The sequence below is a fragment of the Blennius ocellaris genome (assembly GCF_963422515.1).
Source record: "Blennius ocellaris genome assembly, chromosome: 4".
Taxonomy (NCBI): Eukaryota; Metazoa; Chordata; class Actinopteri; order Blenniiformes; family Blenniidae; genus Blennius; species Blennius ocellaris.
This window is the reverse complement of record NC_137653.1, coordinates 22,440,100-22,466,352: the sequence shown is the minus strand read 5'-3', so window position 1 is coordinate 22,466,352 and position 26,253 is coordinate 22,440,100. Positions and strand designations below refer to the sequence as shown.

General features: G+C 40.5%; 1 protein-coding gene across 2 annotated transcripts; it reads right to left on the bottom strand.

Annotated features, from left to right (window-relative positions):
• Positions 1 to 1,890: 1,890 nt before the first annotated feature.
• On the bottom strand, positions 1,891 to 8,101 carry mitfa (melanocyte inducing transcription factor a; the record flags this gene model as incomplete). Of its 2 annotated transcripts, none has more annotated exons than XM_080494693.1 (9): positions 1,891 to 2,902; positions 5,912 to 6,059; positions 6,235 to 6,310; positions 6,419 to 6,475; positions 6,658 to 6,741; positions 6,999 to 7,107; positions 7,202 to 7,297; positions 7,390 to 7,605; positions 8,069 to 8,101. In XM_080494693.1, 9 exons carry the CDS (start codon positions 8,099 to 8,101, stop codon positions 2,504 to 2,506), a joined length of 1,218 nt encoding a protein of 405 aa, XP_080350819.1. In that variant the 3' UTR covers positions 1,891 to 2,503. The 2 variants fall into 2 exon arrangements, with proteins under 2 accessions (XP_080350819.1, XP_080350820.1); XM_080494694.1 differs by having other exon boundaries at positions 6,999 to 7,101.
• Positions 8,102 to 26,253: the final 18,152 nt, after the last annotated feature.

Sequence of the window (26,253 nt, the reverse complement as noted above, 5' to 3'; positions counted from 1 at the left end):
AGCACCAGGTGCAGCTCATCACACTCAGGCACAGGCGGGAGACATCAGGGCAGGGAACAGCAATCAGACATGAGGGGAAGCCAAGCAGCCTGAAACAAGAGACGGAGTGAGACATGCACAAAAACACCAGAATAAACATGAAACATGACAAACAGTGACAACAGAGTGACATTCTCCGCAGAACTTGTTCAGCTTTTAAAGCCCTGTTTACATAGCAAGTAAAAACACAAAACTTCCATTTGGCTTTGGGTGTCCGTTTACGTGACAACAGTGCTTCGAGCCACTGAAAATTGAACTTTTTGAAAAACAGCTCAGAAGGGGGAACTTTTCAAAAATCCTCCGACTCCGTCTTCGTCGCACCTGTGAAGTCAGCTGAACCTGGTGCTCACTTTTAAGGAGAATAGTTACAAAACTGCTCTTTCTTCTTGATTTCCTGAACTAATCTCGGTCTTTATCTTGCTTCTGTAGGTTGAATGAAAGCATGTTGAGATGCTGGTTTTTCTTTTCTTTTATTGTTGCCGTTGAGAACAAGACACCAAACTACTGGGCAAACCTGTAACGCTGATCTCTGGAGTTTCAGGGATTACACTGAAGTGTCAACTTTTGTAACTTGGGGAGGGAGAGCGATTACGTCATCTTTTCTTCCACAGATGATCTTTGTTGTCCACACCCCGGGGGGGTGAACACTTTTCATGGTGTGGACGGCCCCTAAAAAGTCCCATGCCATAACAAAACAAACAACCCTGAGGAGAACTAAAGAAAATGGTAACTTATTTGAAATATACAAGGCAGTTTTTCACAAAGCTGTCACTTGAAATGTTGTGTAAACAGGTTCTGAGCTGGATAAATAGACCTTGAGCATGACAGCATCGGAGCATCATGGATTGTGTATATGTTATATTATTTCAATAAATATCTGTAAGTAAAACATATAATGTACAACATCTACAAACCATGTCCCACACAACCAGGATGAACATGCAATGCACTGCAGCAGAGGGATTGTTTGCATCCATGTCATGGCTTTTGTGATATTCTTTAAACTCTTGGATTTGCATTGTAGTTTTGTATTTGGGTCGTGCATTTTCTATTTGTCTTGTGATTTTTTTGCATCTGTACTGCAACTCATGCATTTGTATGGCTGCCTTTTTGTATTGTGATGACACAATGCAGGGTGTAACATTATCCTGAACACCATGAGACCCTGCATACTCAGACGAGGACAATGATTTTTGACAGTAAGTTTTTCCTAAACTGACAGGATGAAAGCCTGACTGTCCTCATATGAAGTCGCCATTTTTATTTGCAAAAAGTACTTTCTGTACAAATACAAATTTTAGTGATTATACTTATTAGGTTGTAATTATTTATCAGATTGTTTGAAATATAAGATGAACCCACTTTTTCCAGACCTTTCCCCAAGAAAAAAAATATCTCATAATTGGACTAGTAGGTCGTTTTCCATAATGATAACAGGTTGAAGTACATTTTTAAGAGCATTAGAACAAAGAATACACATGGTATAGTAAACCCAATCGAGTTTTTGAAAGGTGTTTTGCAATGTTGCCAAATATTTAAAATGCATAGAGGTGCAAGTTCATACAGAATGAAAAAAATTATAAACAAAGTGTAAACGAGACGTGTTTGTGCCATTCTTTGTACGGACAAACGTCTCTGCATAACACATCTTCACCTCCGGTGTCCACTTTACCTCAGCTCATGGGTTTTCTCCAAACATCGCTGTCGAAGCACTATTACAAATTCGGGGGGAAAAATCAACAGTGAAATCAGTGATATGAACAGTATAAAGCACATTTTTTATTAATTAATTTGTATTTTACATTCATCACAATCAAGATCAGATGATGTCTAAAATATCTCTTTGTTTGAACCTGCCATCTGTTGATGTACAATTAAATGAACTAAATAAATAAATTAGGATGATAATAAAATACTTAATAAGAATAACAACTTTTTTTTCCTTTTCTTGAATTTAATAAAGAGTGAAATATGATGAAATAAATAACAGGACTTTAATGACTTCAGAACTAATCACTAGAATTAAAAATAGCGATTACATTATAAAATGAAAATTAGAAGTGGAATGTCGGATATTTAAACCATTCTTAACTTTTTTGCTCGTTTTATGACAACATTTTTACATATATGCTTCTGTCAAGAACAAATCAATACACAAGGGAAAAAAAAAAGAATTAAATTAAAAAACAAAACTTCAAATGTTTAAATCTGAGGATTCAATAAAGACATTCAGCTTTTTAAAGGCCATGTACCATATTCAGAGTTGATGTCAGCACAGAACCTGAAGATCCTGGATCACAGTTACAAGCAAAACCTGAACAGAGTTCAGCGACAAAATGTAAGAAAAAAAAATAGGCACATGAGACAAAAAACAACTTCTGAGTTCCTTCATCCTGCACTGGAATCTTTCATGCAGGCGGATCATTGAAGGCTGAAAAGAGTCCGTGTGGCTCTTGGCACCAGGCTAACAGCTATGGTCTTTGTCCTCCATACTGGAGCTGGAACTGTGATGGCTGTTGCTGGACACGTCCGGGGACATGGAGGACAGCAGGGGGTTGCTCGGGGACAGCGGCCGGAGCGAGTTGTCCCGCACCAGGTCCTTCATTTTACAGGTCCGGGAGTTTCCGTAGGGGTCGGTGTCCCCGCTGTCCGAGGGCATCTGGTCGAAGGTGATGGTGCCGTTGTTGAGATCCAGTGTGGTCGGAGGGGACATGTCAGAACCAGAGCCGTGCTGGTAGAGATCTGTGGGGCAGTCGCCCAGGACGGGCTCCTGTTTGATGCCTCGGGCCATCAGCTCGGCTGTGCACACAGACGAGGAGGACACCACTGTGAGACCGTGAGCACGAGCCTGGATCTCCAGTTCCTGGATCAAGACACAAGTTTACAAAATACGCGAATTAGAAATTACAATCACACTAAATGATCTTGGTGTAAATGGTCTCTGCTGTCAATAAGGCCCTGTTCACATGACACAAACCTGGGGCTCAGTGCCACGGAAAATGCAACTCTTTGAAAACGCCTCCCAAGATGCAACTTGTGAATGATGCTCCGACCCCAACAATGTTTTCCTCCAGATTGTCATGACTCTCAGTCCATATCTCCCCCCCTGACTTTTATAGTTGAGAGTCAAATGGAATAGCAATCTAACGTCTTCGTCTGGCCGTACAAGTGTCTTTGAACTCACCATGCTTAATGTTATTGTTCACTGCATCCATGTGTGGGTGGTTTCATTACAAAAACAACAGCACCAGCACCCACTAGTGGGCTGGCTTGCAAACTACAGTGTTTTCAGTTATTTTGCCATCTCTGTGTAAACAGACAGCCTTTTCAAAATGTTGCTGTGTAAACATGGAAACTGTGTGTTTTCACGAGAAACGATGTCGTTTAAACGGACCTAAAATGTTGCTACTTTGCAATTAAGTTCATGATCAGTATTGCAACAGCTGTGTTTATCCAGAGCACATCTACTTTTATATTACAGGCAGATTTGTTTTAATTCACTGCACATATATCCAGTTTGTAGGTGGAGCTTCACTTGTCTTAACTGAGATGGCGATGCGGCTAAAATGTTGGTTCGTGGTAAAGAAAAAACAACTGTAGGAGAAAAAAAAATTTTGTTGTTGTTTTTTTTAAAGACGGGAACAATAAAGTGGTTATTTGCTGAATTTATACCTTGGGGAACAATGTAAATCTCAAAACCAGTAAAGAAAAAGCTTGTTTTAAAAAAAATAAAGAATTATATTGAGAAAAATAAGGAAGACTGTTTAATTCATCTTTTAATGTACCAAGTTTCTTATGTGGCCCCTTGGATTAACAAATTGTTGGGCCCTGGTTTTAAGATGGGGTCACCATTAAATATCATCTTTTGTAAAAACAGGGTCCTTGCACTATTAACTTGGAAAAGGTCCAAATTCTAAAATTTACTTTTGAGTGTATCTGTGTTTCCCAACTAATGTCACGAGTGTCGGTGGTATTTCCCAGGTGCTTTATTTAAAGAAGTTGTTTTCCGTAGGCTAACATTGACACAGTTCTACCTGAGGCGTCATTAGCCTTTATGATTGTGACAGTTAAGCGCTTCACAGTAAATCAAATAAAGACAGGAAGGAACTAATCATCTTTCACTGATGCAGATTGAAGCTGGTATATATTTGTATACGTTCAACATATGTCAGGATTTCCTTTAGCAATTGTAAGAATTACGCTTCGACGTATTATTTCAACATATTATATCTACTTGTTGACGTTGTCGTCAGGGTTCACTATGAAACCTGCAGGCTTAAATTGGTTGAATTAAACATTAGTAATGGAGATATCTTATTGTTGTAATGTGTGATTGTTTCAAAGCAATTAAAAATAGCCAGTTAAATTACTCTCTAATACAAAGGTTTGTGTGTTGAAGGATGACCCCCCCACACACAGGGGTTTCTTAGACACTCATGTGGCCTGGGGGCTCATGGGTGAAGAGAAAAGCATTGTTGTTGGGTTTGTTTTTTTATATATATATACAAATGGAGAATTTATTTTAATATGGATGGACTAATCAGATTTTATTATGTTTGGTCATTAGAGAGAAATGAACAAAAAACAAAAAGTTCCTACAAAATGTGGCTGGAGGAAAGTAAGACAGCTTTAAAAAAAAAAAAAAAAAGGGTAAATAAAGTATCTTTCTAATGGTTAATAATAATAATAATAATAATAATAATAATATAACATACATATCTCTGCGAGCTGTATTTAAAGGTTAAATATGATTTGTGACTCCAAAGAATTTTTTATTTGGTGTTTTGGTCAAAAAGGTTTTAGTCCTGTGATCCAGATAAAGATGTTTTATAATGTTATCATTGATATGGGCCAACATCAGGATTCACTGGGGGAGCCCTTCCAGCTCAGGGGCTCATCTCTAAAGCTTGCGTATGCACAAAATGGGTCCTGAAAGATGCGTACGCCACGTCTCTTGCAGTTTGTGGTGTAAAAAAATTTACTTTGCGGGAGAATGTGTGTACCGGTACATAAACTTTGAACCTTGAGCAGCACATTTTGGTGACGGAGAACCTGGCGGCGCTAATGGTGAGGTGGAGAATTGAACCAGATTCATCTCATACATTTAATATCTTCATATATCAGACTTATTGAGCCACGTAATCATAAACAGCCAAGCTGCAGTGGTACAGATGTTTCTTTACTGGAACATTACTACTGAATCAGCAGCACAGTGTTCATATGTCAAACTTTCATCTTCAACTGATACAGAGCACTGGATAGAACTGATTGATTATCAATTTTGACAAACTTTGTAACAATCACAATCACAATTTTTTTTTATTAGTGACACTACTGTGACACCACAATAGATCATTTTCCTGAACTCCACCTCAGCCATGACTACTTCGCTCTCCGTAAAATTCTTTTTTTTTTCATCTTTTCTTTCAGGATTTAGCGTCAAATGCAGGCTGATTGAGATACAAAAATATTTGCGACGCACTTTGCATTGACCAGAAAGTGGGTGTGTTGAGGAACTGTCAACCTTCCAGGTTGAGTTGTGATCTATAAAAGAAAAGTGTGTGCAGATGTGCGTACGCACGGTTTTATTGATCCGAATTTTTGGGGGTCACGCACCACTTTCAGCTTTTGGGCACGTGTACATTTTTAGCAGGAATCCTATGCAATATTTCCATTTGCAATTCACTATCTTGCCCATCTAATAAAATAATTACTTATTCTCTGCTGTTTTTTTTAACTGAGGTAAAAGAAGCCACTCTCTGGTGCAAACTGCTAATTTACAAACATTACTATTGTCTTTTCGGAGCGGAATGTATTTCTGCTTTCACCTGCATGCGACTTTAACGTTTGATAAAACCTGAGGGCGGCCCACCTGTATACGGAGCATCAGATGGCGGTTTGCGTGCTCCAGCTTCCTCTGTCTGCACTCCAGCTCTTTGGCCCTCTGCTGCTCCCGCTGCAGCTTCCTGATATAGTCCACAGAGGCCTTCAGAATGGTGCCCTTATTCCAGCGCATGTCTCTGGGGTATAGAGGAGACAAAGGTCTACAGTGAGAGTCAGCTGACCAGCTGACCAGAACTGCACAGCATTCTCTACGGCTCCGCTCCGGGCCAAGGAGGCCTTTGACACTTTAACCAAACTCTGAAAGCACGGAAACGATACTCATCACTCAACAGTTAAGACTCAAGCACTTACGGATCATTTGACTTGGGTATCAAGGTTCCCAGCTCTTTGATGCGATCGTTTATGTTGAACCGTCGTCTTCTTTCAACTGAAATAAAAACAGTGCAGAATGAATACATGATAACGTTTAACCAGAGGGGAAGCTTCGATCACTGGATATAAAAGATGCAGACTTTCAATATTTGATTGGACTCACTTAAGTTGTGGTTGTCCTTCTTCTGTCTTTCTTTAGCCAGAGCTCGTACCTCAGCCTCTGGAGTAAACAGCAACAAACAAATGTGAATACAAGACATTGTTTTTTGGGCGGTTATTTGCACATTCGAAATCAAGTATTAGCTTCTCCGTCGATTCATATTGTGTGCCATTTAGTCATCCACAAAATACTTGGCATACAGATTTAGGAAAACATTGTGAACATTGTTCGTCTTTGCTTACCTACTGGAAAGCCCTCTGGCCTTTGATAGCTTTCATACTGGCCACAGGATCCAGGCTTGTCCAGTACTTGCTTCATGCCAGGAGCTGGAGTAATTATTTGGCAAATAGTCAACTTGATAGCATCCTGGGCACTTCCAAATTGCACACAGTATTGACATTTGTCCACAAATATTCTAAATACTCATAGGAATATGTTGTTGTTTTTTTTAATTCAAGTTGGTATCAGACCATCGTCATATTTATATCAACTATAGTGCAGAATTGTGGAAATAATTATCAGGAATATGTACAAAACATTTCTCAGCATGTGTCTCTAAATCAGATCAGTTTGTGACATTTACCTGTGAATTCCCTTTTGATGTTGGGTGTACAGGAGCCATTGATGCCGAGGCCTGGGAGTGAAAGCCCTTGGTTGCTGTACACGTCCAGTAAACTCCCAGAAACAGGCAGCTGCAGTGTTTAAGACAGTTCAATTATACGACAGATTTCAGAGGAAGAAGTGGATTAAAGTTAATAAGCACAGCAGAACATGTGGATGAATTACCGGGTTGTTCATTTGGAGCCCCGGGTCCATCAGTCCCAGAACGTCATCGTTGTAACTCGACTCCAAGCTAATAATATCGTCGATGACATCATCCATCTGTGCAACAAAAAAGCAGACATTACATTCACAGACTGTCGTGGTCGCGGCGTGAGATCCAGATGTCTGGGGTGGCGAGGAGGCAGGCGTACCTCTTTCTCGCAGTTGGAGCCCAGCGTGAGCAGGGCCATGGGACTATTGGGCGCGCTGCTGCCCGGCCCGGGTGGCATGCTGTGGTCGGGGGGCTGGCTGGGGCACTGCTGGCTGCCCGCTTTACCACCGAGGGTGGTGGACAGATACTGCCTCACCTGCTGCCTCTGAGCCTGCTGGATGTGGTACTTGGTGGGATTCTCCAGGTGGGACTGCACCTTGGAGAGACACACAGAAACTGTATTGATCGTATTCTGACTTATAACAGCATTGATCAAACAAAAACTAGAATGTGAAGACATTTTCTTTGCAAAGTAGGCCAGGTAAGTCAAGCTGTGTTTGTGGGTTGCAGCTGAATGAATCATCTCTACTTCATCATATTTTCAAGTATATCTTAAAAGTTTTTTTCCATCCGAATGATAGGTTTCTTTGTATTTTCCAGTACTACACTTCATTGAAGAAGTGTATTTCGGGTTCCAACTCTTTGATTTCAAAGATCAAGTAAAGTTTTTGAGAATTGTGTTCAAGAAGCATTGAAAACAGCAGCATTATTTCATCTCTCCTCCATTCAAAAGCATGAAATCTGTTGCACACATTAATAGTTCGGCATAAATACAAAACGGAATGAAAGTTTGATCCAAGAAAGAAACAAATACCCCAAAAAACATCAACTCATCTCACCTGATAGTGGCTGTATTCAAGCATCTCCAGCATTTTTAACAAAAAATGTTGTGTTTGTTTAGTTAATTGACAAAAAAATGCACATACGGAAAGTAATCCCTTTGTGTTGATAGCCGTCGGTGTGGGCAGGAGGCTAGCTTGCACAAATGTGAGGGCAGATGCTCATTGGACTGAATTTAACTGGGCCTTATGGCTCATTAGTTATGCAAGTTAAAAATGGAGGAGGACACCAGGACTCATCCTCCCACTGCTGTGTTGATCCAGATTAACTATGAATTTATGTCTTTATAGAGCTCTTTTGACGTCACCGCCTCTTCCACACAATGGAGTCTTTCTACAGTTTGGCCAGTAGTCTGCGAACTGGAGCTTGCTTAAGGCCAACTAACATTTAATCTTTAGTTCTGCTCATCTGGTATAAAACATTATTTGTTCTGAGCTCCAGAGGGACAAGTGACACCATTGTCTCCCGACAAACTCACCATATGAAAACCAGAATGTATGCCGTGTTTACTGAACACAGACATTTTTTAGGATTTGGATAGGTTAATTGTGTTTCACCATTAAATGTTGTGTCTTCACAGATACAGGGTAAAGAAGGTGAACCGAACTTAGGAAAGCATTTTCGGGTTTGATGGAGAGGTGATGAATGTGTCTGTTCAGTGATGGTTCTGTCCTGCCGAGTTCAGCTCTCTTTAAACTCAAAAGCATTGGGTTATATAAGAGTGCTACGCAAAAAGACAAGTTCATCTCTTCCAAAGGGTTTTTATTAGGACTTTTTTTTGTGAATTGGTTGGTCATGGTGCCAAACACCGCCAATAATACGCTGCAAGGGGCCCAAAGGGCATGGTGTTTGACTCTAAAACATTTATGGCTGGAGATGTTTGGTAGAAATGTAGCACTTTTGGAAATAACTGGGATCATGACCTGTCAAATCGTATGGTTCCTTTCACAAGCAAGTGTAAAATGTGAAATGACAGAGTAAAGGGAGAGAGTCCTGAGTGGATGACCGAGCAAACATTTCTCTTCAACAGGAGAAAACTGCATTAGTTGTCTGGCATTAAAGATGAGTTATAGGACACGCAGGCGAACAAGACAACTAACCACTGACTGGTCAGTAACGCAGAGATGATCAAGCATGAAAATGGGGATGCTCATGCTGTGGAGACATAAATCTCTTTACACAGTCACATTGTGAGACTTGACAAACAGTGAGTCCCCATCGGGCTCATCATTATCTTTTAGAAGAAGACTGAAGTCAGGCGAGTGGTAATGAAAGTATTATCCTCTGATGTGATGGAAACACAACAGCCTGCGTTGTACTTTAAAAAGGAAAGAAGAGTCATAAATTCTCAATTGCCAGTATTCATTCGGCATAATTGTCCTTCAGCACCATCTTTTACAATTGTCGTCAATATTCATGTGTAAAAGTGTCCATTTGTGTTCAAACACTGGATTCTACAACAATGGTTTGTACTGTGATGCTTGTTGTGCCACACATGTCATTTATCACACAAAAGGTCCATATTTATCAAATCAAAGGCTTTTAACTTGTTATTTAATGTGTTTTATGTGTCACATTTGGATGCAACATAGGAATAAATAGAGGGAAAAAGTTGATAATTCAATTTTGGACAACAAATTTAGGAATTGAATTGAATTGAACTACTTTATTAATCCCAGAGGGAAACTCTTTAAACCAATGGATATGGCTGCCACATGTAAGGCACAATACCCATCCAATGGGAGCCATTTGGGGTTCATCGTCTTGCTCGAGGACACTTTGACATGTGAGCAGGGAGAGATGGGGAAGCGAACCTGCATTCTTAAATCAAGTATTAGCCAATATAGGAATGAAAAGTATGACTTTGGTTCTCTGTACGAACCATGCTTCATAATAGAAATTCCTTTAATTTATGTCAAAATGTGATAGTTTTGAATGCACACGAACGCTTTCCAATCTGTTACTGGTTGGTGGACCTGATGCCAGCTAATAGCTACAACAGGGCAAAAAGGAGGCCTTGTATTGTATTATTGCTCTCCCAGTATTCCAAAGGTTTTCATATTTGTCACTATATGCACATTATACCTTGTTTGAAAGTTTGCTTTCTCTACAAAATTGATAGAATGTTCATACTATGACAAAAATACAACCCTTGGAGTAATGAGCAATAAGGTATGATTCTGTGTAAAAGACAAATCAGTCAACAAGCATTTCCTGCCTTTTTTTCTGTTCCCGTCGGTCCAATACAACTCCAATGTGGGGCTTCTTGTGCTCATACTGTTTTTAATAATACACCAAATAAGACTATGACAACACATTGTCCATCTAGTACTCACTTTTGGTGAAATGTGTACGTACAATCATAGAAAATCAGTTCTAATCAGTTAAGAAGGTAAACGAGGACAATCTGCTGGAAATGGCATCATCTCTGTTTGAGATTATCAAACATATTCTAACAAATAACTCTAAAATGCTAAATGAGAGATGATTGGTCATAAAGTCAACATTGCAGATTAAAGACAATGAATAAGAAGTGGTGCTATATAAATAAAGTTGAATTGAATTGAATTAAGAAGAGTTCTAACATGGAAACTATCTAATGAAGTTGTGGAGGGCCTGCAGGAGAAATGCCTCTGACCATGACAACAGCAGCATCTCTGCTGAAAGCTGATTTGTAGTACTTGCCATTCAAATGTGTTACAAACATATGTAATCATTAACAATGAAAACATTTTAAGTAGGAATGAACCGATACCGGTATCGGGTATGGGGTCCGATATGGCACACAGTACTTGTACTCAGAAAAAGTTCTCTGATACAACCCGGCCAATAATAATTAAATAACGTCATGAGATCCGTCGGCTACAGGTTGAAAAGAGAGCATGAGCATATCAGCGGTTTGGAGATTCTTTCAAATTAATGAGAATGTCAACCAAGGTAGACTGTAAACGATGATCTGCCAAAAATGGGCGAAAAGGGGCAAAAGCTTGTTTATCCAGCAACTTAATCACCGATATTTGGACCAGTTATCCTGATGTCGCCCATTTGTTCAGCACGTAACTCCGAGGCATGCTAAACACAATTCAAGTATTAATTTTAAGACATTTTATATCACATGGTTTGCTGTACATTCATTTATTAGCAGAGATTCCTCCCACTTATTTTGTACATACAGTAATATCTTTGCATCGTTCTTTACATAAACAAACTGCGGTCTCTCAGTTTTATACGCTACACAAATTGAACCACATTGAACTCGATGTTATGTAACATACATAATGCTATGTTTGTGCGCGGTTGGTGGGGAATGGTAAAAGAACACATCTCGCCGCTTGAGCAGTTTCATTGCACTCACCACTATCAGTCACATGAACCCATTTGCACCAATGGTGACCGCTGCTTTGCAAGCTGCTCACACACCACTGGGGTCCAGTGTATCACTCAAGTGACACACACACACACACACACACACACATGGTTGATGGGTTGTACTGGCAACTTTGAGACTGGAAGACGACCCACTCCGACAACTGATCCATGCCGGATTGTCTCCCTAAACAACCACATGGTTCTTCTACAAAACTCAACAGGCTGAGACGAGTGGTGCCTCAAATTAAACATAGCTACAGCAAAACACACAAATGTCTTAGGAATAACGTTAAAACTTGTTTCCTTACATTCCCTTACATATTTTAAAGCTGTTTCTTAATATTTAAAGGTTAAAATATAGCATATTATACCAATCTTCACAGACACCTGTCAGCCAGCTAAGAAAGGCAACTTGGGACTTTTTCATTATCTCTTGTTACACAACTGGATAAACTGCAGGCTTTACCAACACAATAACTGCAGCTTTTCAGGCGGTAATTGATGCTCCACAGAGTGATAACATCAATGTCACACTAAATTCTTTTCCTATTCAGGCTATTCAATTCAACCATCAAGTATACCGTCACGGCACTGCTGAGTACGAAACCACTCGTCCGAAAGCACTATTATTATGTTCTGCTCCAAGGGTAATTGATGAATTGATTATTTATACAATTTTTTATTTCATTTTGTAGCTGTTAAATATGATGTGATCTGCATTACAAATGCGAACACATGAACAAGCAAGATTTAAAATTCTGCACCTTGTTTTTCCCTGGTAGTGAATGGCACTCTTTACCCAGAATAAAGGAAATAAGGGGCTGACCAGGATCCTCACGTGTGATAATGCGTTATCATCCGTGCTGCTCATAAATGCAGACGCCTGTCGCTGCATCCCGTGTAACCCTGCAAGAAGTCAGAGCATTGCGCCTTTGTTGGATAAGTAGAAATTAGCTAAGAGACCGAGAGGTGAACACAAACACAGGGGGAGAGCCCCCGGGCGGAAGGAGCGTCGTACGATAAAACGAAGAAAGCGGTCATTGTGAAGACATAGTAGAGCGTTTCTTTGTCTCTCCTTTGCAGTCTGGCCTTTTCCTTCAGCTAAACCTTTGGTTTGTGAGGGAACTATTAACAAGGGAGGTATTTCATCGATCCCTACAGCAAGCAGAGCTCTTACTTTATTCATAGACTCTTTGTGAGTCTGAGGTTTATTACCTTCTCAAGAAAAGCACATGGGTCCGTGTTTGAGACTTGTGCCTTGAGGACCAATAACATTTCAAGAGATAGTCGTCACTCTTTGACCCCCGAAAAGAAACAGATCCATTCATGCCTGCCATCCAGTGACACTCCACACTCCCCTGTTTCTCATTGCCTTGCCAACCAGCCACATTTGGGGGCATTTTGAAAGAGGAAAATCCTAAACAGTCACTGTCTGACGGAATGTAGCAAGACCTTTCACAACCTATCGCTGACCTGAAACTATCTCCCAAAAGAAAAATGGCATTATAATACTACCAAAATGGGCTGTTCTTCATGTAGAACCCAGTCACGTGACGACCTTTAGAAACTGCTCGAGGGGGCAGGTTGAGGTTGGCTGGATGGATCAACTCAGGACTTTCCCCCAAGGAGATTAATGATGGAGACCATGTGGACGCAAGTTGAGCAAAGTAAGCCTCGATGCGATGAAAGTCACTTATTGTAACCCAAACCATGTTCTTTCCCTGTGTCTAACAGTAACCACAGTACAGCTATTAGAAGAGCTGAGGAAGAGGCTGGAAGTCAGTGGCTCGATAGCCTTGTCATTTTGTTCTGGTGCAGTTACAACTGACAGTTTCGGTTTCTTGACTTTAATAAAGTGGAAGTTTGCGAGACAATTCCTCGCCCATCGTCTTGGTAGATGCAGCAAACAACAAATCACCTGTGTGGAAAGCAGCATAACTGATGTGACAATGAAATAGAGGGCAGAGCGTTGCTTGGGCTGCTGGATGAAACGCTACAGTTTGAACTCTGTGGGAGGGAAGCAGTGGAACCTGGCTGGTTTTCTGACCTGGGCAAATTGTGAAGAGTTCAAAGAAAACATAGATTTTTTTTTTTTCAAACAAATTTCTTAAGAGGAGCAGACAAAACACAACGCTGAGACCAGAGTTTGTCAAAACAAGCTTCATCCAATCCCTATAGGAGAGGTTTTTTGGGGGCATTTCACTGAATTTTGCACCAGAATGTTTCATTAAAATTGGCTTTATGTTGATGGTAATTGTTTCATTTTTGCTAAAATCTAAACATTTTCCTCACATATACTCTGCGCCACAACAGATAAAAACTTTAAAGTTTAAATTTAAAGGTGATTGTGGCACTATTTTAATTATCTGGCCAACTCAAGATGGAAGTGGGCTGTTTGTGACCCCTGAGCTGATATTTGTTTGACACCCCCATTCTATTCTATTCTATTCTATTCTATTCTATTCTATATACAGTGTATCTTACAGTAAAGTGTGGTACAATTACAAGGCTTTTCCATGTTTTAAAAAGGCAGTATGTTTCAACAAATGATAAATATGTATATACAACTACCAGGTTGATAAGCTCAATTAATAAAAAAAAAAATCTGAGAATATGTTTAATATTATTTCTTTTTTACACTTGAAGTTTTGACCGCTTTGAAAAATCCAATGTTAGTTCTCAATGAGCATTAATTCTCAATTACACGGCTCATAAATATAAAGCCGGGAGCAGAATTTTGATATTTTCTATATTAATCTCCTTAAGAGACATTCTTAGTTTTTCTTCCATCTATTTTTCCTCACTCACATTTTAAACCTTTGAAGACACTTCACATCCTTCAAACTGTCAGAAAGTGTCCGGATGTTTGGTGCCGCCAGGCCTTTAGAAGCTCTCTGAGGATTTTGGCATCTTAACAGGCGACATGTGATTCACTAAAATTGCTATTTTAAGAGAGTTGGAATAAAAATTGAAAAGAAAAAAAAAAAGATCTGCTTTGGTTGAACAAATTGAACTCAAATTTTTTTTTACCAATGGCATCCTCATTAAGAAAGAAAAAAGGGTTTTCTGTGTCTCCCAGCACAGTGTCCAGATCATGGAGGAGACACCAGGAGACAGGCCAGTCCACCAGGAGGTGTGGAGGGGCCGTCGGAGGGCAACAAGCCAGCAGCAGGATCGCTACCTCCTCCTTTGTGCAAAAAGGAACAGGAGAAGCACCGCACGAGCTGCAGAATGACCTCCAGCAGGCCACGAATGTGATGTTTCTGCTCAAACTGCCAGAAACAACATGAGAGGGCCTGACATCCACAAGTGGGGCCTGTTCTTACAGCCCAACGCCGTGCATTGCCAGAGAACGGCAATATTGGCAGATTGGCCATTGGCGCCCTGAGCTCTTCACAGATGTGCACAGATGTCACACGTGTGTCCAGAGTTCCTCCATGATGAAGGTATTGATGCTCTGGACTGGCCTGCCCGTTCCCCACACCTGCATCCAGTGGAGCACATCTGGACATCATGTCTGGTTCCATCCAGGAGTTGAGTGATGCTTCGATCCCAGTCTGGGAGTCCGTCCCTCAGGAGAACCTCCCAGCTCATCAGAATCCTGCCCAGGTGTTGTAGGGAGGTCCTACAGGCAGGTGGAGGCCACGCCCACTACTGAGCCTCATTTTGACTGGTCTGGAGGAATTTGACCCAACGTTGGTTCAGCCTGCAATGTGATTCTTCACTTTTACTTTCAGTATGATTCCAAATCCAGATCTCCATGGGATAATAATTTAGATTTAAACCAATCTTTATGTTATTTTGTTCTCAATGCACTCTACTATATATTGAATAAGGACTTTCAACTGCAATATTTCAATAATTGAGATCCAGGATGTGTTGTTTTAGTGTTCCCTTCATTTTATTGAGCAGTGTATATCACCACCCATGTTTTCTTCCACCATATGGTCAATGGGTGCTGGATTTAATGGGTGAAGGCAATATGCACTTTCAGAGACACATGTACACATGTACATTCACACATATGCATATGTGTACACGTTGTCAGGCTTGAGTTCATCGTTTCAATGTTTTGATCCATAAAGACGATGTTGTACATCCTGTGATCTGACTAAAATTAGCTGGATCACTTTAGCGAGTGCCTCAGATGAACCAGAGTCCATAAAATGAACCCAGTTTAACACCATTAGAAAATGAAATGCTTCAAATATTATAACATTGGCATTGCCAGTAAAAAGACAGTGAAGTTTCGAGAAAACCTGTGATCAAGTGATTATTCCCACTTACCAAAGGATTCACAGATTTCTAACAGATACAGTTTACTTTTTTAAAGAGTCCTATATTTTGTATAAGGGAAACAATGCAAACAAAATGTGATCAGATGAGTCACCCATGGACATTTAGCAAATCCGTCTGCAGGAAGGCCCGGCGCATCATCCAGGACCCCCCCCCTACACACACACACACACACACACACACACACACACACACACACACACACACACACACACACATTCAAGTTGTTTCCCTTCAGACGACCTCGACCTTCCCAAACTGTTAGAACGAGAATGGAAGCTGGCAACTTTGGCTTCGTCAGTGCCTCCTTAAAAAACATCTTTATGCCACACTAAATGAGTGATCTCTCACAGCTGTATGCACACCACTCGCAGCACTACAGTGTTGACATTGTCCCACATGTTTGATTTCAATATGCTGTTGTGTTGCTCCTGCCGCTGTGCAGTCCTTTTAAGTGCCCATCGAGGGTGAATGGAGTTCTGATTCTGACATTTCCAGCTGAAGTTGAGTGCATGTGTGGTGAACACCGAGAGAACAGTACAGGCCTGAGTACTTCACAGTGAAAAAGGGCTCTGTTGTGCTGCGGATGGGAGTGTCTGCATGCACAGAGCACGATGACTCATCAAACCGTCTGATTTACAACAAAAATTAGGGATATTATGGTCTGCTCATTCACCTGCTCACACTGAATTTTGTGTTGTTTCATGTCTCTGAGTGTTAAACATTGTCCTCTCAGTGTCTTGTTTGTAAATTGTCACATTTACTTGGCCCGGGACTGCAGATGTGAATTAGCCTCTGGCTAAATCTGGTACAATGCATGAAATGGAAACATTTATGTTAAATTGTACACGGTCCCTTTCCAATAAATAAATGAAATTTAAAAAATGAAGATGAACTCTGAGGAAAGATTTGTGCTCTGAGGGTACGACAGCTGTCTGAACCACTATCGGTAAATCGGTTTCGGAGGAAAGGTGTTTCAGATGCTGGGTTTATTCAGACTTGTTTTGTTTGGTCTGGTTGAAACAAACTCTGGTTTTTACTACTGGGATGTTGTGGCACGATGTTCATCACTATGAGCCTTGGATCCCCGATATGGCCCACACTGGCCAGAGAGCGGAGTCAACTAGTTCGGTGGTCCACGTCTTTTTGTTTTTATTTTCAAAGGTGCAAAGTACATTGGAGGATTCAAGAGGGTGTCTTCTCCAGCAGCAGAGCCGAGAATGATGGGAACCGGCAGTGTGGCCACAGTTACTTTAAAAAACAAATCTGATTGCTGATTATTATTTACTCCTTTCAAAAGTAACTTAGTTACTTCACAGATTACTTGTTTTTAAAAGAAACTAAGTTCGATTTTTAGTTGCTTTCAGCAGCTGCCGACAACACCCCCCATTGTCTGAACAATGAAAATTACAACCGGTTTTGCCAAAAAAGCTCTGCTGACCCTGCCTCCTGCACCTGCTGATACATATTTAACCTTTGACCTTCACTCTTTGTTGTATTTACTGTGTGTCTGACTCACGCTTTTAATATCATATTTTCACTATTACTGGTATTTATGTACCCAGAGATGTAGTTGTAGTCTGTTGTTGCACTATTTATTTATTTATTTATCTGCACTGCCTCCTCTATGCGACTTTATTTGCCCCCCTTCCGGACAAATAAAGTCTTTCATTGATTGATTGATTTAAAAAGAGGGGGCTTATTGCAATGTTAAGGTTTATTGATGACAATGGTGGTTTCAATTCTTACACACACACACACACACACACACACACACACACACACACACACACACACACACGCACACACACACACACACACACACACACACACACACACACACACACACACACACACACACAGACAGTGCGTGAAGTCATCTGACCCGCCCCCTTCTCCACTCTCAGCCAATCACAGGCCAACTCACTCTGACAGTGCATTGGGCCTTATTGAAACCATAGGGATTATTATTATCATTATTATCGTCATTATTTTTATTATTATTTGTTAGTCCAAACAGATGTGTTTATGAGGGCCTTAACATATATGACTTTTTGTGAAACTTTGCACACTCATCCGGTCCAGCGAAAATGTCGATAATTTGGGAAAATTACAGACTGAGACTTGCAAAATGGTTCAACCGCGCCACACGCAAAATTGGAAAAAAATGGCCCGAGAATCCTGTTTCACTGAGAGCTACGAAAATCGGCACATATATTGAAAACTTGACAGGAAGTCCGAAATTTTGAAATATATATGTATATAGGTTGTAAAACTGCATATAAATCTCAATTATACAATCACAGCTAGAATACATTCATCCTAATTATTATTATTCAAATTTCAAACCCTTGAACATGCTGGTCCAACTTAAGTTGTTTGTCCACCATTTATCCGCGTTTTTAGCGGATAAATGGTATAAAAATCACTTTTTAATGAAAACTATCTGCAACGTGATCTAAGTCTCCTCCTTTCCTTTTACCCATGGCCACAGAACTTCACAGGAGATAAACAATTCCTCCTGACCACAAATCCCAATTGAACCTCTGCCCCAACCATCTTTTATCTGCTCCTTTGACGCAGAGTTAGTATTTGTGTGTGTGTTATAAAATACTCACAGATGACTGCAATGTCTGTTTTTATGGATTTTTAAGTTAGTGCCACAGATAGAAGTGGACACACAGTGCTAATAAAAAGGACTTTGAGTTGGAGGACCGCAGAATGCGCTGAGCATAGTTCCTCTGTCGCCTGCAGGAATCAATCCTGCTCTCTCCCTTAATGCCCCTTAGTAACAGCTCTCTACAGCAAATAGCAGCCACGGCAGAGACAGCCCACTTCATCCAGAGGAGGAGCCTGGGACAAAGAGACATCTTCTCTGCTCCTCACCCCGAGGCTTCTGGGTAACTTTAGCAAGAATGCAACATCCTCTTCCAAGAATGAGACACACTGTCCGGTCAGTGTGGGATTTCAGAACATGCACTTGCTTGAGCCACAAACAATTGAGCTAAATTTATCGGCTGCACGAACATGCGGTTTCCTCACACGCACAAATGCACACACAGACACACGCACACGCACACGCACATGCACACACACACATACACACACACACACACACACACACACACACACACACACACACACACACACACACACGCACACACACACACACGCAACCCGAAAAGTTCAAGTCCTCAGTTCAACATCCAACTAACTTCGTTGTACAAATCCGGCAGAAGACCTGAACGAGACCCCTGACAGTGGATCCTGTTGAGACACGTTTTGCTCTTTGAAAAACGTTATCTTGAAGGATCTCCTGAAAAAAAAAAGAAAAACAGAACAGAGCGGTAGGTATACTCTTATGAGTTCGTCAGACAAAAAAAAGCCTCTTTCAGTTGGGCCTCCGGTTTGAAAAAAAAAAAAAAAAAAATCAAAGCAAACAAAGATGCTGCATTATTCGTCTTGATGTTCCTGAAGGTTTGAGAAAAAGGTCAACGCAAACCACCAAAAGCTGCACGTGGAATTCAATCTGATGATTTCTTTTTTGTAAAGTCTGGGCTGCTCAGGGCCATTAAATAACACTCCAAAGTCTTTTTTGTGGAAAGAATTAAAAGCTCTCATCCTTTCTTTTGGAATATAACTGGATGCTCTCAGTGTTTTAGAGGTCAGGAGAATCGCCTCTTCATTTTTTTTTTATCAAAGATTTCTTAAGGAAGTAATTAAGAGGTTTTCTTTGGTAATAATAAAATGCACAGAATGAAGGATCACTTTTATCACTGAGAATATTTTTGTGCAATCAGCAACTGAGTAATGTATTGAATTTCTTTATTATTTCCCCTTTATGGGAGAAGTGACTAAAAATAACCTCATCTCTACACATATCTTGTAAACTAAGAACTGTATTTTAACACCCATTGAATAATCAAGCACCTCATAATCAAAGCTAATGAACTGTATTTATGGGTATAACTTTAAAATATCCTAATGGTGAAAAATGCTCCAAAGTTTCGAATACTGCAAAACAGACGAAGATCTCAAACAAGGCAAACAGCTAAAAATATTTAAGAGAGAGAGAGAGAGAGAGAGAGAGAGAGAGAGAGAGAGAGAGAGAAAGAGAGAGAGAAACATTCAATTGTCATTTTAAAATCAGTTTTGTATTTAAAGAAAAATGATAACATGCCCTTTTCTACAATCTTCAGGACAAGGACTTTTCCCAGCTCTTCATTATTGTGCAAAAAACCCCACTGTTTAGTATCTAAAGCCATAAGTCTAACACGTAGGGTAAATCACCTGCAAGCACTTCAGACTGCAGCGCACTGTTGGACAGTGTCGATCTTGTCAATAAAAGCCACCGGCTGTTCTCATTCTTGCTCTCTTGGCCTTTTGTTGTGTTGATGTGTTAGTAAGTCACAGAACAGCCTCAAGGACTAAAAGGTCACCACGTGTCTCTTCAACATCCTGAATCAAACAGTCTGAGGCCCCGTTTACACAACAACGCTTTTAAGTGAAAACGCAAAATTTCATTGCGTTTTGGGTGTCCGTTTACACAACAACGGTGTGCCGAACACGCAACTTTTTGAAAACTGCTTGCACGGAAAACCTTTTTGAAAATGCTTTCACTCCTCTGTATAGAGGAAGATTAAACTTTTTGGAAACACTGGTCTCGCACACCATGGCTGTAGTGAAAAGTAGTTGTCGCCTGCACATGTGCAACTAAATACATGTGTTTGACCTCCAGAGTGTCATGACTTTCAGTCCATATTCTCCTGGGACTTGGTTGATTTATAGTTGAGAGTCACCCTTTAAAGCAATCCAGCTTCATCATCTGTCCATACAAATGTCTGTGCCCTCGCCATTGTGAATGTTTATAGTGTAAAAAAAAACTATTTCAAATATTTTGTGTGATTTGCAACAATAAAGATGTGAAGGGGTTTCATGGTTTCTGAAATGAAAGTGCAAAAATGATGTGTTTTCACTTGAATCATTGTGACGTAAACGGCCTGAACCACTTCAATCTCTTGACCTTTTGTTGTGTTGTTGGTAAGTTCATGAGTCACACAAGAGCATAAAGTACTGAACGTTCGCCACCAATCTGAGACACTGAACAAATATGTCATGCTGCTGTCATGGTTGCTGTTGTTAAACCTCTTCTTTAAAAACACAAACCTTGATCCAGGTGTTTTAGCAAGTTACAGGTATAATATCCAAAGTTCTTTTTATTTCCAAAATCCTAGAGAAAGTACTTCCAATTCAGCTTTGTGACAATTTATGCATAAATGACCTATTTGAGTCTTTCCAGTCAGGTTTTAGAGGTCATCATAGCATAGAGTCACTCTGGTCAAAGTTACTAATGATCTTCTCATGGCTTCACACAAAGGACTGGTCTTTGTTCTGGTCCTGTTAGATCTCAGTGCTGCTTTTGATACTATTGATCATAACATCCTTTCAGAGAGACTGGAACTTGTCATCATATTTATCAGATAGAGTCCACTTTGTTCAGGTGGCGATGACTCTTGAGCTCAGACTGAGGTTTAAACATGGAGTTCCACAGGGTTCCATCTCAGGAACTATACTTTTCACATTATACATGCTTCACATAGGGAACATTATCAGGAAACACCCCATCTACTTCCATGGCTGAACAGATGATACACATCTATTTATCTATGAAATCAGACAATACTGATCAATTCGTTGAACTCGAAGCTTGTCCTGAAGACACTAAGGCCTGAATGAGACGTCATTTTCGACTTCTCAACACAAATAAGTTAGAATATTTGGAATAAACCTTCTGGGGGATAAATTATCTAAAGATATAGTAACACTGGATGGTATTACTTTGACCTCCAGTTCCACTGTGGGGAATCTGGGAGTTATTTTTGACCAGGACTTATCCTTCAACTCCCACATTTAATGTGGAGGGGGAGATCACATCACTCCAATACTAGTTTTGCTTCAGGAGTTAATTTTCTTTTCACAGTCACTTATGCATGCTTGTTGTCAATATGTTGGGTTTTCTCTGTAAAAGTGCCCTGAAATGACTTTGTTGTATTTGGCACAATGTAAATAAAGTTGAATTGAATTGAAAATCAAAATCAAAAACCTCTGGTGAAGGGGAGAGCAGAGTGTTAGTCCTGTAATGTACTGGTTTATTGCCCAGTTTCAGCTGGAATACGGTCCATCTCTAACCTTGAGAAAGAGGCAAATACTGTATGTAGATGAAGATGAAATGATCACAGAGATGAGATTAATACAGTTTGGAAAACTTAGTAACTATAGTGACTATAATAAGTATTCATACCCCTTTTCCACATTTTGTCACATTACAAATAAGTGTGAATGTAGTTTATTGGGTTTTTATTATAGATACATAACTATATACATAACTGTGAAGTAGAAGGAAAGTGATACATGTTTGGTTGTTTGTTTGTTTGTTTTTTTGTGGTTTTTTAAATTTCTTTCCAAATAATAAACTGAACTCATGGCATGCTAACAACAACATATCTACCGGAAACTTTTCTGAAGTAAAAACACAGAAACTATGTGTTTCCACTTGAAATATTATTGTCTAAACAGAGCCTAAAACAAATAAACTGGTAAAATAGTTACAATTCTTTTAAGAGCTAAAACTGCAATAAGAGCTAAAATAATGAAACAGCTAAAAAGAAAAAAAAGCTAAAATGGTAAAACCACTAAAATTGCTGAAATAACTACTTAATAAAGGTCTCATTTGTTGTTTTATAAAGTTATAAAGTCAACAAAAGTTACTGCGATGCAACTTTATCAGCATTCTTGTGTTTTTATTATAAAAGTTAAATGTGTTCAATGAATTTTATACAGTGTGTAAAACCATCTCCTTCTGGGTGAAAGGAAGCAGGGTTTCAGTCGGATCTCACTCTTATATCACAGTCTGTCAGACTTTATGTAGCAGAGCTTTGGTTTTTTGGTGACTGCCATGTCTGTGTTGATTTTTCAAATATTGTGCGCTCTCTAAACTTAAGAATGTGCATGCGCCTTGCCTGTGTGATAAAATTCTTTGTGATCCAAGAGCCGTTTTCACTCCTGGCTCTCACTGGGGTCAGAGGTAAGTAGCTAATTAAGGCCGGCCTCCCCCCTTCAGCCATTGGACGACCCCATCTGAGCTTTATGTTTTCACTTTCACAGTCCAGCAGCTCTGCCTGACACCTCCAAGCTAATTTCTCGAGGCCTGTAGGGCTGTAGGGGGTTAGCTTTGCACTGTCAGGAAGTGCCTGCATCCAGTCTGAGAAAATGATTTGGCATGAAGAAAAGCGCTTCCTAATAGTTTGAGAGTTACGTAGGCGATCCATTAGAACCACTACAACTGAACTGTTTTGTGATCGGTCCACCGGCTATACAAAAGCAAAATCATGAAAAGTATCACTGTACAGAGATTTGAGCTGTAAGCTGAAATACCCAGAGGGTGATTAGTACACAATCAACAACCAACAACCACGATTTATACGTCAGAACTGTGAAATGCGTTCAAGACACGTCAACAACCTCGGAGAGAATATTGCCATGAGCAGGAAGCAGAAATGTCTCTCTATCTCTCACACACACACACACACACACACACACACACACACACACACACACACACACACACACACACACACACACACACACACACACACACACACACACACACACACACACACACACACACACACACACACACACTCACACACACACATGGAGGAAAAAAAATATTCAGACCTAATGGTATCACATGCATATCTGTAATAACTGCCACAAAGGCCTAAGCTTTGTCTGTTCCAATTCATACGCACAGAAACCCAATCGATGCTGAGTGTGTGACAGACGGAAACGTCTTCAGAAGCAGATTTGAACTCCATAAAATTAACCACAATGTGAAAACGCTGATCTTCGATCTAGAACCACAAGACATGACAATATTTGCTTGTGAGTCGACCAAATACATTAAAAGCATACTTCATATTTACACATTTTGAGTGTCAGTTTGGTCCTACCAGGACTGAGAGGAATGAAAATATGTCAGTGTGGTGGAGCCAATAGGATTAAATGAGTTGAATGCCCAATGTCTGGAACCAGGAATTCCGTCGAGAGATAATCCGCCCGATGGATTTACCACAGTCAAAGAGCCGTGTTTGTCGTCAAGAATTCCTGGAGCCAAAGTCCAAAATCATGTTGAGTGGAGAATATGAAGAATTGCTAGAGTAGAAGATGTTCTAGAGATTGATAGCAGATATCACAGCAGTGGATCTCTGAGTCGGGGAGCTTACCTTCAGGACTTCCATGGACGTCGGGCCGATGGACGCGAGGTGTGTGGGCACTGCAGGAGCTCCGTCCTCCTCCTCTCACCGCCCTCCTTCCTTCTTGACCCGCAGGTTGGACCAACGGCGTCGGCTGCCTGAGGTGGACCTGAGACGTCACAGTCTGCAGGGGCGGGGGGCTCGAAGGGCGCCACGGAGGTCCAAAGCAGAGCTGAAGACCCAAGCCCACCCAGGGGCAAACGGGAGGGGAGGAGTTAACACTGCAGGCTCAATAACACCCTAATGTGTGGATGGTGCTTTCTTGATTCCTCCTGAGTCCAGTCCAATGTCGTGATTGAGCAAAGAGGACGCCACAGATTGTTTTACTCGGACCGTGGCATTGTTCTGTGAACGGTAGAGAAAGATGGATTGATATTTGACACAGCCCGTAACTGCTGATCCAAACTCCATCCAACATGAGCAACTGCAGCCACAAAAGGGTCGTCCTCAAGCAGCAACAGGTTTTAGACTTAGTTCTGCGTAATTGAAAATGACAACAAACAAAAATGTTACTGAGTGGCTTCACTGTGTTTACAATGGGGAGGTTTGCAACCCACTGCTATGGAGACACATGTGGCTCTTCAGCTAATCTTAAGCACTTTTCATTCGCGAAGTGGACACGTGTGACTTTGGATCTGTTTACGCGACAATGTTTCCAGCGACAATGCATAATCTTTGCATTTTTGTTTCATTTCATTTTTACATTTTTCATTTCTGTTGTTTCTGTGTAAACACAGAAACAACCCTAACCCTAACAGGCAAACATCACAATAATACGCCATAATAAGCGTCATTAAGAACTTGCTGGTTATGCAGATGAACATAGCTAAAGCTAGCACATAGCAACAACTGTGGTGCTATGCCCGATGGCTGTAACTGTTTATTAACTGTGATCACATGTGGACTCTCATGCAGCATGAGAAGTCTGAGCCAGATCTGAGCAGGTATGCCCCACGTCCTGTTTGCAGCAGGCGGCGCTACGGCTGACGGTCGTCATTGTGAGGTAGCTGTGGCGAAGGCCTGTCTCTGATGTAATCTGTGAACTTTGATGCACATAAGACCATGTTGAGGGTATTTACATCCGCACCTCCAAATGATGGTATGAGTAAAGGTGATTAAATGGCTGTGATGAGGGCCACACTCTGATGCAATGTGTCAAGTTTGAAGCACATCAAGCCAAGTTGAGGCCTTTTACATTGCACTTCCTGTTCCATCGCGAGAATGGCCAAGGTCACAACCTCAAATGGCTGGTCTTTGATGCCACATGTCAACTTTGAGGTCGATCTGACATTGTGCAGGCTATTTAGATTGCACGTCCTGTTTGACGGTGTGATTATCCATTACCATGCCCCCAAAATGGCGTATGGGCAAAAGTAATCATGTGGTTGTGATGGTCTCTGATGCAATTTGTCAAGCGATGCTAAGGCCTTTCACACTTCACTTCCTGTTTTTACACTACACTTACTGTTTTGTGGAGAAATGTCCATTTTTGGCCCCACCCTCAGATATCATCAAGGCATTTTGATAATCTTTGCTTACCCATCTCTATTTTATCACCATCGCCAATTGTCAGGTCATTTGGAATTACCCCCTCGCACTAGTTCTCTCTAGAAAATTCAATTTGGTCCAGAATCTGCAAGAATCCACTATACAGACTTCCTGTATGTGTGTGAGATACTTTTTGGTGCGCCCTGGGGTGTGGGATTGCGAAAATGGGATCCGTGGGCAGAATTTTTTACATTTTACAGGTGGTACCATTGAGCCATTTTTCCAGTCACATGTATAAATCCTCCAAATTACCACCTTTTTTGCCAGGCCTGATGAGTGTGCAAAGTGTCACGAAAAAGTTATGTATGTTTTGGCCCTCCAAAATGCATTTTCCAAAACTGAAGAAGATATAAACGTTAATAATATTAATCATCATCATCATCATCATCATCATCATCATCATCATCATCTTTACAATTTCAATAGGGTCCTTCAGCACTTTCAATGCTCAGACCTTAATAAAATAATTTTTAAATGAACGTCAGTAAAAAAAAAAAAAAAGTTATTTAAATCATAATGGTTGCAGAGCTCCTAAAATACGTTTTGTTTTAATTAATTTGCTGATGAATTTGGACTTCTGGGAGCTCAGGTTTGTTGGGCTCACATCATGTTCTGTTATAAATGTTGATTTGGTGGAATTTCTTGGAGACATGAGT